The sequence below is a fragment of the Hemitrygon akajei genome, chromosome 28 (assembly GCF_048418815.1).
Source record: "Hemitrygon akajei chromosome 28, sHemAka1.3, whole genome shotgun sequence".
Classification (NCBI taxonomy): Eukaryota; Metazoa; Chordata; class Chondrichthyes; order Myliobatiformes; family Dasyatidae; genus Hemitrygon; species Hemitrygon akajei.
The window spans coordinates 15,755,767-15,766,410 of NC_133151.1; the positions used below are offsets into that span (position 1 = coordinate 15,755,767).

The following is a 10,644-nucleotide window of genomic DNA, read 5'->3' on the forward strand; positions in this document are numbered from 1 at the left end:
GGGTCCAGACCCCAAATTACAGAAGCTACGTAAGACCATAAGATATAGGAGCAAAAGTAGGCCATTCGTCCCATCAAGTCTGCTCTGCCATTCAATCACTGGTTCATCCAATTCTCCCAGTCATCCCCACTGCCCTTGCCTTCTCCCCATATCTGTTTCCCAAAAGAGCAAAATGTAGGTAAGGTAATAGAGAGTTCGGTACAACAACGTGTTCTGAGGCAGGCAGCCTCCACTAATAACCCACCCATATGGCCAATGAGGAAACCAGATGGTAGTTGGAGGTTGACAACAGACAATGGAGAGAGCTGAATAACTCCATTAACAGGCCCGACTGTAGCAACTAACCCAGAGACGGTCGTCAACCAGAATGACAGAGTTCAGTGGTTCACAGTTGTCGACATAAGTAACGGATTTTGGTCTGTTGCACCGGAAAGAGAGTGTCAATACAAGTTTGCATTTACCTTTCAGAGACAGCAGTATACATGGGACTGCCCCACCACATAATTCCCCATCTCTATTTCACCAGAGCTTAGGGGAAGAGTTAAACCCCTTTTCAAAGCCCGAGTGCTTGGTCCAATATGTTGATGATCTACTCCCGCAGGCTGAAACCAAGCAGGAACAGTATCAGCTGTGGACAGAACTGCTGCAATTATTACGTGCGTTGGGACTAAAAGTACTGTATATTATTTCTGTTTCTGCACGATTTTTAATCTATTCAATATACGTATTTATTATTATTATTTTCTTATTCTATATGATGTATTGCATTGAACTACTGCTGCTAAATTAACTAATTTCATGACCCATGCGGCTGACAAATAAACCTGATTCTGAGCGACGTCGCCACGGCAGAGGTCGCGCATGCGTATTGTTGTTCGGAGAGGCCGGTCGTGAAGGATGAATGCCGGCACCATGCCGTCTCTACGCATGTGTATCCGCCCACTCTCGCTAATTGCGCACGCGCGGACTATCAGTCGCCGGCAGAAGATGGCGACGGTCGCTTTGAACCGTCTGTTGCGGGCTGCACGCCTCGCTGTCCCTCGGCCTCAGGTAGCGGGCAGGGCGGCGATCCGACCGGGAGCGGAACTCACCGGGAAGGCTGGGGCAGTAACTTGGGGGCGGGGTTGAATGTGGTCCCGGCGGCGGGGAGAGGTACTAGTCCGGAGTCATTGGGCAGGCTGCTGAGAGTCGGCTGCCTGGACACCGTTGGGGGGCGTGGCCAGAACGGATGGGCGGAGCCACAACGAGGCGGGGCCTGAACGGGCGGGCGGAGTCTGGGAGGGGCGGGGCCAGATTGTGTGGGCGGGGCCAGCTCACCTCGCGCTCCCGGGTCGTAAAGTTGAAAGTTTGCAGTTTCATGTCGGGTCTTGGGCTTAGATCATGGGGCTCAACTCTGCTTCTACATTGAACAGTACAGGCCCTTCGGTCCACGCTGTTGTGCCGACCTCTTCAGTTCAATACTCCAAGTGTGGTCTAATCAAGGGAAGTTTCATTATCATTCAGACCATACAGTGGAATGAGACAGCGTTCCTCCGGGGCCCAGGTGCAGATCATACATTCAAAATAGTGAGAGACAAAACACACACACTTCGTTATGCAAGAAAACACACATATAGTCCGAATCTCTGAGCGACATGCAAATCGATGGGACAGCTCCTGTCAATCCTGCCTGTCCTCCGCTGGTCAGACACTGGAGGACAGCACTGATGGGAGAGACCAACCCCCAAATGAGCACAGACGCCAGGTTACACCGCCTCTGGCATCTTCTCACCTGGGCTGCAGCAGCAGGCAAGTCCGCGGCTCGAGTCCTTGTTGTCCCTACAGCCAAGGCCACGCTGCTGCCTCATCACTTGTCTCCCCACCAAACGAGGGAAACAGACCGGCGGAATCTCACGTTATCAATGTCCAACTGGGACTTGTGATCGCAAGAGAATGTCCAAGACAGTCGCTCATGGTTACACTGCACGCTGCTTTCGCGCCCCAACTGCTGTGACTTCGAGTCGCAGGCAGCTGCAAGGTCTGTACCCAGGTCAGCCCCTCCAAACCCTCTCCTGGCCTGAACGCTGGCTACTGCTTCTCCCAGCCCGAGTGCCGAGTTTCTCCTTCTCCCAGCCTGAGCACTGGCCCCTTCAAAACTCCAGCCAGCTGTTCCAAACAACGAACAGGTCACCGATCACTGATGCGGTAAACTCTAAACAGCATTTTATAGAACTGTAACAGGTCACTGATCACTGATGCGGTAAACTCTAACCAGAGTTTTATAGAGCTATAACATTACCTCATGTTTCTTGAACTCAATCCCCCGACTAATGAAGGCCAACGCACTGAACTTCTTCTTAACAGCCAATTCAACTTGTGCAGCAACTTTGATGAATCGATGGACGTGGACCCCAAAATCCCTCTGTTCCTCCTCGCCGCTAGGAATCCTGTCATTAACCCTGTGTCCTGCCTTCAAGCTTGATTCTTCTGGCTTGAATTCCATCGGGCAATTCTCAGTGTATTTCTGCATCCTGTCGATGACCCGATTCAGATTTAAATGTATTTGTCACGTGTACATCAAGACACACAGTGAAATGTGTTTTTGCACCAACAGCCAATGTACCCAAGGGTGTGCTGGGGGTAGGCTGAAGGTGTCACCACACACTGTGGCGCCCATTGCCCATTGTAACCTCTGGCAGTCTCTGTTTCCATTTCGAGGGGTTTAGCGTGGTGCCTGTGATCTGGTCTTGGTTTGTGCACCAATAGGTTAGATAGGCAGATAGTTATAGAGTCTTTTACCCCTGGTGGAAATGTCCCACTACAGGGCATAGGTTGAAGGTGAGGAGGAGGGAAGTTTGACGATGTGTTGGTCAAGTTTTTTTAAACACAAAGAGTGGGGGTGCCAGGAACGTTCTGCCAGAGGAGGTTACAGACACAATAACAGTGAACGATAGTGTCATGGCTAACGTAATGCTTTACAGCACCAGTGATCTGTGTTCAGCTCCCGCTACTGTCAGTAAGGGGTTTGTACGTGCTCCCCGTAACCGCCTGGGTCTCCTCCGGGTGCTCCAGTTTCATTCCAAAAGACGTACGGGTTAGGGTTAGAGAGTCGTGGACAGTAAGGGTGGGGAGAGGCAGCCTTGGATAACTAAGGAAATAAAGGAAGGCATCAAACTAAAAGCTCGTGTGTACAAAGTCACCACGAGTAGTGGGAAACTGGAAGATTGGTGGAGCCTTGAAAAACAACAAAGAACCACTGAGCAAGCAATAAAGAAAGGGAAGGGAAGGAACCAGCTGTCAGGCAGCTTTGGGTGGTTTGATCACACAGTTGCGAAGGTTTGCAATGATGTTTCTGTTTGTCCTAGAGTTACTGCACTGCTCCAGGTTCTGGTTCCACATATCCGGGGATTGTTGAGTCGACGGAGGAATTCCATTTTGTGGAGAGATTGATTCCACCCAGCACTGTGCCAGTTCCTCTGAAACACGACCGTTACCCCACCCCGTCGGGATGGTGTCCACCTCGAGGTCTGTGTCGTCTGATGCAATGCACGGTCCGCTGGAGGATCGAGCAGCACGTGGGACGGGGAATTGTCGATGTTTCGGGTCGATACCCTGCATGAGGGCTTCAATCTCCCCCTTACCTTTCAGCCCAGTGTCACTCTGCCAAACACCCCTGGCTCCTGCCTCACCAAATCAAAATCCACCTGCCCCTCTCTCCAAACTGCACCCACACACCCCTCCCCTGCCTGGCACAGCCTCCTCATTCTCCTTCACCCTGACTCAGTCCACAATCAACATAAGACAAAAATAGGCCATCAGCCCATGGAGTCTACTGCACCATTCCATTTATTATCCCTCTCAACCCCAATCTCCTGCCTTCTCCCTGTAACCTTTGATGCCCTGACTGATCAAGAACCTATCAACCTCCGCTCTAAATGTATCCAATGACTTGGTCTCCACGGCCATCTTTGGTGTTGAGTCCTACAGAATCATCACCTTCTGGCTGAAGAAATTCCTCACCATCACTGTTCTAAATTGATGTCCCTGTGTTCTGAGGCTGTGCCCTCTGGTCATGGACTCCCCCACTATAGGAAACATCCTCTCCACATCCACTCTGTCTGTGTCCTCTGGTCCTAGACTCCCCCACTATAGGAAACATCCTCTCCACATCCACTCTATCTGTGTCCTCTGGCCCTAGACTCCCCCACTATAGGAAACATCCTCTCCACATCCTCTCTATCTGTGTCCTCTGGTCCTAGACTCCCCCACTATAGGAAACATCCTCTCCACATCCACTCTATCTGTGTCCTCTGGTCCTAGACTCCCCCACTATAGGAAACATCCTCTCCACATCCACTCTATCTGTGTCCTCTGGTCCTAGACTCCCCCACTATAGGAAACATCCTCCCCACATCCACTCTGTCTGTGTCCTCTGGTCCTAGACTCCCCCACTATAGGAAACATCCTCTCCACATCCACTCTATCTGTGTCCTCTGGTCCTAGACTCCCCCACTATAGGAAACATCCTCTCCACATCCACTCTATCTGTGTCCTCTGGTCCTAGACTCCCCCACTATAGGAAACATCCTCTCCACATCCACTCTATCTGTGTCCTCTGGTCCTAGACTCCCCCACTATAGGAAACATCCTCTCCACATCCACTCTATCTGTGTCCTCTGGTCCTAGACTCCCCCACTATAGGAAACATCCTCTCCACATCCACTCTATCTGTGTCCTCTGGTCCTAGTCTCCCCCACTATAGGAAACATCCTCTCCACATCCACTCTATCTGTGTCCTCTGGTCCTAGACTCCCCCACTATAGGAAACATCCTCTCCACATCCACTCTATCTGTGTCCTCTGGTCCTAGACTCCCCCACTATAGGAAACATCCTCTCCACATCCACTCTATCTGTGTCCTCTGGTCCTAGACTCCCCCACTATAGGAAACATCCTCTCCACATCCACTCTATTGAGGCCTTTCAGCATTTGATAGGTTTAAATGAGGTCACCCCTCAATGAGGTTGAACTACCTGACTCAGACATCTCCTCGGGCAGCTCATTCCATGCACCCACCACCCTGTGTGTGACAAAGCTGCCCTCAGTCCCTCTCAGATCCAATTAGCCCAGCTCAGGTTAACTTCAGCCCAGACGAGTGACCAGTGAGCTCATTAAGTCAGTAAGGAGCTGGTGTTTGCCGGCTCTACGGTGTGTAATCAGTGTTTAATCTTCTCCAGATCCGCCCCCTGACCTGCCGTATGTGATCCGGCGCTCCCGCATGCACAACCTCCCAGTTTATACCGACATCACCCACGGCAACAGAAAGATGACGGTCATCCGGAAGATAGAGGGTGACATTTGGGTACGTTATTGTTTCCTTGCGTTGTCTTAAAACTGTTTAAACGAAACGTTCTCTCCATTTCTACACCCAATGTTATAGACTCACTTCAAGTTCTCTGCAACTCATGTTGTTAGTATTGTAATTTTAAAAAATTATTTTATTTCCATGAATTGTCTTCTTTTGCACATTGGTTGTGTGTCAGAAACACGAGATTCTGCAGGTACTCAAAATCCAGAGCAACACACCGAGAAAGCTGGAGGTACTCAGCAGGTCAGGCAGAATCCATAGAGAGGAATAAACAGTCACGTCCTGATGAAAGGTCTCAGCCCGAAACATTGACTGTTTATTCCCCTCCATAGATGCTGCCTGTCCTGCTGAGTTCCTCTGGCATTTTGTGGTGATTTGTCAGTCTTTGTTGTTTTATATTTTTTCATAAATTCGATTATATTTCTTTATTTTCCTGTAAATGCCATCAAGAAAATGAATCAGAAGATGACATAGATATATGTACTTAATCATAGAAACAGGCTTTTGGCTCACCTAGTCTATTATTCTGCCTAGTCCCATCGCCCTGCAGCTTTCATCTGTAAGAGAAGTTTGGATAGGTACATGGATGGGGTGTGTATGAAGGGTTCCCATGGACTATGACCCTCCTTACCCCTCACATCCAGGTACCTATGCAACGTTCTCTTAAACTCGCGTCCACCGCTCCCACTGGCAGCTCGTTCCACACTCTCACCACCTTCTGAGCGAAGAATTTCCTCTTCATGTTCCCCCTTAAACTTTTCACCTTTCACCCTTAGCCCATGACCTCTGGTTCTAGTCCCACCCAACCTTCGTGGAAAAAGCCTGCTTACATTTATCCCGTCTTTTCCCCCTCATACTTTTGTGATCAAATCTCCTCTCAATCTTCTACACTCCAGGGAATAAAGTCCTAATCTATTCACCCTTTCCCTATAACTCAGGTCCTCACGTCCCGGCAAATCTCTGCACTCTTTCAGATTTATTGATATCTCTCCTGTAGGTAGGTGACCAGAACTGCAGACAGTAATAACTGAACATGGTGGTGTGGGACCTCAGGCTTCTGTACCTCCTTCCTGATGGTGGTAGAGAGAAGAGAGCATGGCCTGGACACTGGGGATCTTTGATGATGGACATTACTTTCGTGTGATAGTGTTCCATGCAAATATACTCAAAGTTAGCCCGCAAGCTTTGATAAAATCCTTTTCTCTCACCTTAAACCGATGCCTGTCTGTGCCCCTCATGACTCTAAAATCACCCCTCAGTCTCCAGGGAATAAAGTCTCTGCCAGTTCAATCTCTCCATAATTCAGTCCCTCGAGTCATGACAACATCTTCCTAAAATTAGGAGAGGTTTAGGTGGGGTAAATGCAAGCAAGCTTTTTCCACTGAGGTTGGGTGGGACTACAACTAGAGGTCATAGAAACATAGAAAACCTGCAGCACAATACAGGCCCTTTGGCCCACAAAACTGTGCCAAACATGTCCTTACCATAGAAATTACCTAAGGTTACCCATAGCCCTCTATCTTTCTAAGCTTCATGTACCTGTCCAGGAGTCTCATAAGAGACCCTAACGTATCTGCCTCCACCATCGTCGCCGGCAGCCCATTCCACGCACTCACCACTCACATCTCTTCTGTACCACCTCCCCAGCACCTTAAAACTGTGTCCTCTTGTGGCAACCATTTCAGCCCTGGGAAAAAGCCTCTGACTATCCATACGATCAATGCCTGTCATTATTTTGTACACCTCTATCAGGTCACCTCTCATCCACCTTCACTCCAAGGAGAAAAGACCGAGTTTACTCAACCTGTTCTCATAAGGCATGCTCCCCAATCCAGGCAACATCCTTGTAAATCTCTTCTGCATCATTTCTATAGTTTCCACGTCCTTCCTGTAGTGAGGTGACTGGAACTGAGCACAGTACTCCAAGTGGTGTCTGACCAGGGTCCTATATAGGTATATAGTCATGGGTTAAGGGTGAAAGGGGAAAAGTTTAAGGAGAACATGACGGCAAACTATTCCATTCAGAGGGTGGTGAGAGTGTGGAACAAACTACCAGCGCAAGCGGTGCATGCAAACTCGATTTCAATGCTTAAGAGAAGTTTGGATAGGTACACGGATGGGAGGGGTATGGAGGGCTATGGTCTCAGTACAGGTTGATGGGAGTAGACACTTTAAATGGTACGTCACCATTTAGATGGGCCAAAGGGCCTGTTTCTATACTGTATCTTTCTATGACTGCAATTTTTTTCTGCAGTGCTCTGTGGAGAGAGACGGTCTTGGTATTCAGTGAGACTGTCAGGAAGGACAGGCAGATGACCGGGCAAAATTGCAGTCAGCAGGATGAGTTTCAGTGTAATATGGGGACAAAATCAAAAAGGGTGGTGAGTACAGGACTGAAGGTGTTATATTTGAATACCCAATATACAAAACAAGGTAGATGATCATGTAGTGTAGTTAGCAATCGGTAGGTATGACATTGTGGGCATCACTAAGTCGTGGCTGAAAGATCATAGTTGGGAGCTTAACATGCAAGGGTACACAATTTATCAAAAGGACAGGCAGGTAGGCAGAGGGGGTGGTGTGGCTCTGTTGGTAAACAAGTGAAATCAAATCCTTAGAAAGAGGTGACATAAGGAAGATGTAGAATCATTGTGAGTTGACTTAAGAAACTGCGAGGCTAAAAAGACCCTGATGGGGGTCATATACAGGCCTCTGAACGGTATCCAGGACGTGGGCTACAAATTGCAATGGGAGATAGAAAATGCATGTCAAGAGAGCAAGGTTACAATAGTCATGGGGGATTTCAATATGCTCGTAGATTTTGAAAATCCGGTTGATCCTGGATCCCAAGAGGGGGAATTTGTAGAATGCCTACAAGATGGCTTTTTAGAGCAGCTGATGGTTGAGCCCACTAGGGGAAAGTCTATTCTGGATAGGGTGTTGTTTAATGAAATGGATTTCTTTAGGGAACTTAAGGTAAACGAACCCTTAGGAGGCAGTGATCATAATATGATAGAATTTGAGGAAGAGAAGCTAAATTCAGATGTAACAGTATTATGTGTTTTTTTGATGAGGAGGTCGTGGATCCAGTTGCAGAGGGAGGTACAGAGGCCCAGGTTTTAATACTTACCGATTAACACTGAGGGATGATGGTGATTACCGCTGAGCTGTAATCAATAAACAGAAGCCTGACGTATGTGGGCTGGTTGTCTAGGTGCTCCAGAATGAAGAGTAGAATTGTACAAACCATGCAGCATACAACGTAAAACAGTACTGCGTAAGAACAGGCCCTTTTCCCCACGTAAGGCCTAACTGCACAATCTGGAGCTGAAGTTCCTGAGGCAGTCCTGTGCTGAGTTTGATGTCAACTGGTAACTCCTGCAATGATCCTGGTACCTACTGTATCAGCCTCTGCCTTTGGATTCATCAGATGTGTGGAGAGGGGCAGCCTGCTACAAGGGCAAGAGCCTGCTCTCCATATCGTACTGCCCTGGCTCGCTGAGACCTAATATTCATGGTCAACTGCGACCAACGGAGGGTCTGAACTGAACTAATCCCTTCTGCGTACACACCAGAATTAGAATCAGGTTTATTATCACCAGCATGTGATGTGAAAATTGTTAACTTAGCAGCAGAAGTTCAATGCAAAACATAATATAAAAGAGGAAAAAATTAATAAATAAGTAAATCAGTTACTGTATACCTATATTGAATAGATTAAAATAACAGAAATGCTGTATATTAAGAAAAGTGAGGTAGTGTCTAAGGGTTCAATGTCCATTTAGGAATCGGATGGCAGTAAGAAGCTGTTCCTGAATTGCTGAGTCTGTGCCTTCAGTCTTCAGTACCTTCTACCTGATGGTAACAGTGAGAAAAGGGCATGCCCTAGGTGCTGGGGGTCCTTAATAATGGACGCTGTCTTTCTGAGACACTGCTCCCTGAAGGTGTCCTGGGTTCTTTGTAGGCTCATACCCAAGATGAAGCTGACTAGATTTATAACCCTCTGCAGCTTCTTTCAGTCCTGTGCAGTAGCCCCCCCCCACCCCCCATACCAGACAGTGATGCAGCCTGTCAGAATGCCCTCCACGGTACATCTATAGAAGTTTTTGAGTGTATTTGTTGACATGCCAAATCTCTTCAAGCTCCTAATGAAGTATAGCCGCTGTCTTGCCTTCTTTATAACTGCATCAATATGTTGGGACCAGGTTAAATCCTCAGAGATCTTTACACCCAGAAACTTGAAGCTGCTCACTCTCTCTACTTCTGATCCCTCTATGAGAATTGGTATGTGTTCCATCATCTTACCCTTCCTGAAGTCCACAATCAGCTCTTTTGTCTTACTGCCATTGAATGCCAGATTGTTGCTGTGACACCACTCCACTAGTTGGCATATCTCACTCCTGTACGCCCTCTTGTCACCATCTGAGATTCTACCAACAATGGTTCTATCGTCAGCAAATTTATATGGTATTTGAGCTCCCTGTTGCTCTGTCCTGTGCACGAGTGTTGTCGTTCTGCATGTTTTAACCCCTCTGGTGCCCTCTTGCCTTCCTCAGACACTTGACAAGGACGTGAAGGAATACCTCGCGCAGCTGACGGGCAAGACGCCGCTCACGCAGGTCAATGAGGTGACAATGAGTCTGCGGGTGAAAGGTTACTTCGACAAAGAGCTGAAATCATGGCTGTTGGAGAAGGGGTTCTGAGTTTTGTGAATGGATGTTAAACGGCGTGCTGAGATTGTTTGATTAAAACACAAATCTATGGTAGAAAATCTCCAGTTTTCACGTTATAAGAAACATATCTCTTGTGAAACTTCCCAAAATACACACCAGCCCAGTAAAGTAAGAGGTCAGTGTAAACAGCGGAGCAACTCATCAGCTTGGACAGTATCTTGATCTGCTCTTGTCTCTCTTAGATCATCCATCATGATTTTTCTTCTGATTCCAACATCTTTTGGGCCTCCATTAAACCGACAACTTGCTCTGGTTTCCTGTCCAGCATGTCATTTTTATTTTTGTTATTTTGTAATTGTGGTCACCATGTTACAGAAGAGATGTCGTTAAGCTGGAAGGAGTTCGAAGGAGCAAACGCACACAATGCCGGAGGAACTCAGCAGGTCAGGCAGCGTCTATGGAGGGGAATAAACAGTCAACGTTTCAGGCTGAGACCCTTCATCAGAACTGGAAAAGGAGGGGAAGGAGTTCTGTCTCTACTGTTTGTTTCGCAGCTTCCGTTTAGGGCAGCAATGAAGGTCCTCCATCTCTGGTGGTGCTCAGGGCTTCCTCCATCGTGTCAATA

At 47.9% G+C, this 10,644-nt stretch overlaps 1 protein-coding gene across 1 annotated transcript; it reads left to right on the forward strand.

The window, feature by feature from the left end:
• The first annotated feature begins 967 nt into the window (after positions 1-967).
• Positions 968-10,332, forward strand: LOC140717707 (large ribosomal subunit protein mL49-like). Its single transcript, XM_073031380.1, has 4 exons — positions 968-1,050; positions 3,345-3,504; positions 5,216-5,340; positions 9,903-10,332. Exons 1-4 carry the CDS (start codon positions 988-990, stop codon positions 10,047-10,049), a joined length of 495 nt encoding a protein of 164 aa, XP_072887481.1. The 5' UTR covers positions 968-987; the 3' UTR covers positions 10,050-10,332.
• The last annotated feature ends 312 nt before the right edge of the window (positions 10,333-10,644 follow it).

What these genes read in the sequence shown, in the direction of transcription:
- LOC140717707 (XM_073031380.1), top strand. Translation starts at nt 988, where the DNA reads ATGGCGACGGTCGCTTTGAACCGTCTGTTGCGGGCTGCACGCCTCGCT. An exon ending in TCGCTGTCCCTCGGCCTCAG is followed by an intron (nt 1,051 to 3,344) that starts GTAGCGGGCAGG and finishes TGTTTGTCCTAG; the next exon opens with AGTTACTGCACTGCTCCAGG. An exon ending in GGGATGGTGTCCACCTCGAG is followed by an intron (nt 3,505 to 5,215) that starts GTCTGTGTCGTC and finishes AATCTTCTCCAG; the next exon opens with ATCCGCCCCCTGACCTGCCG.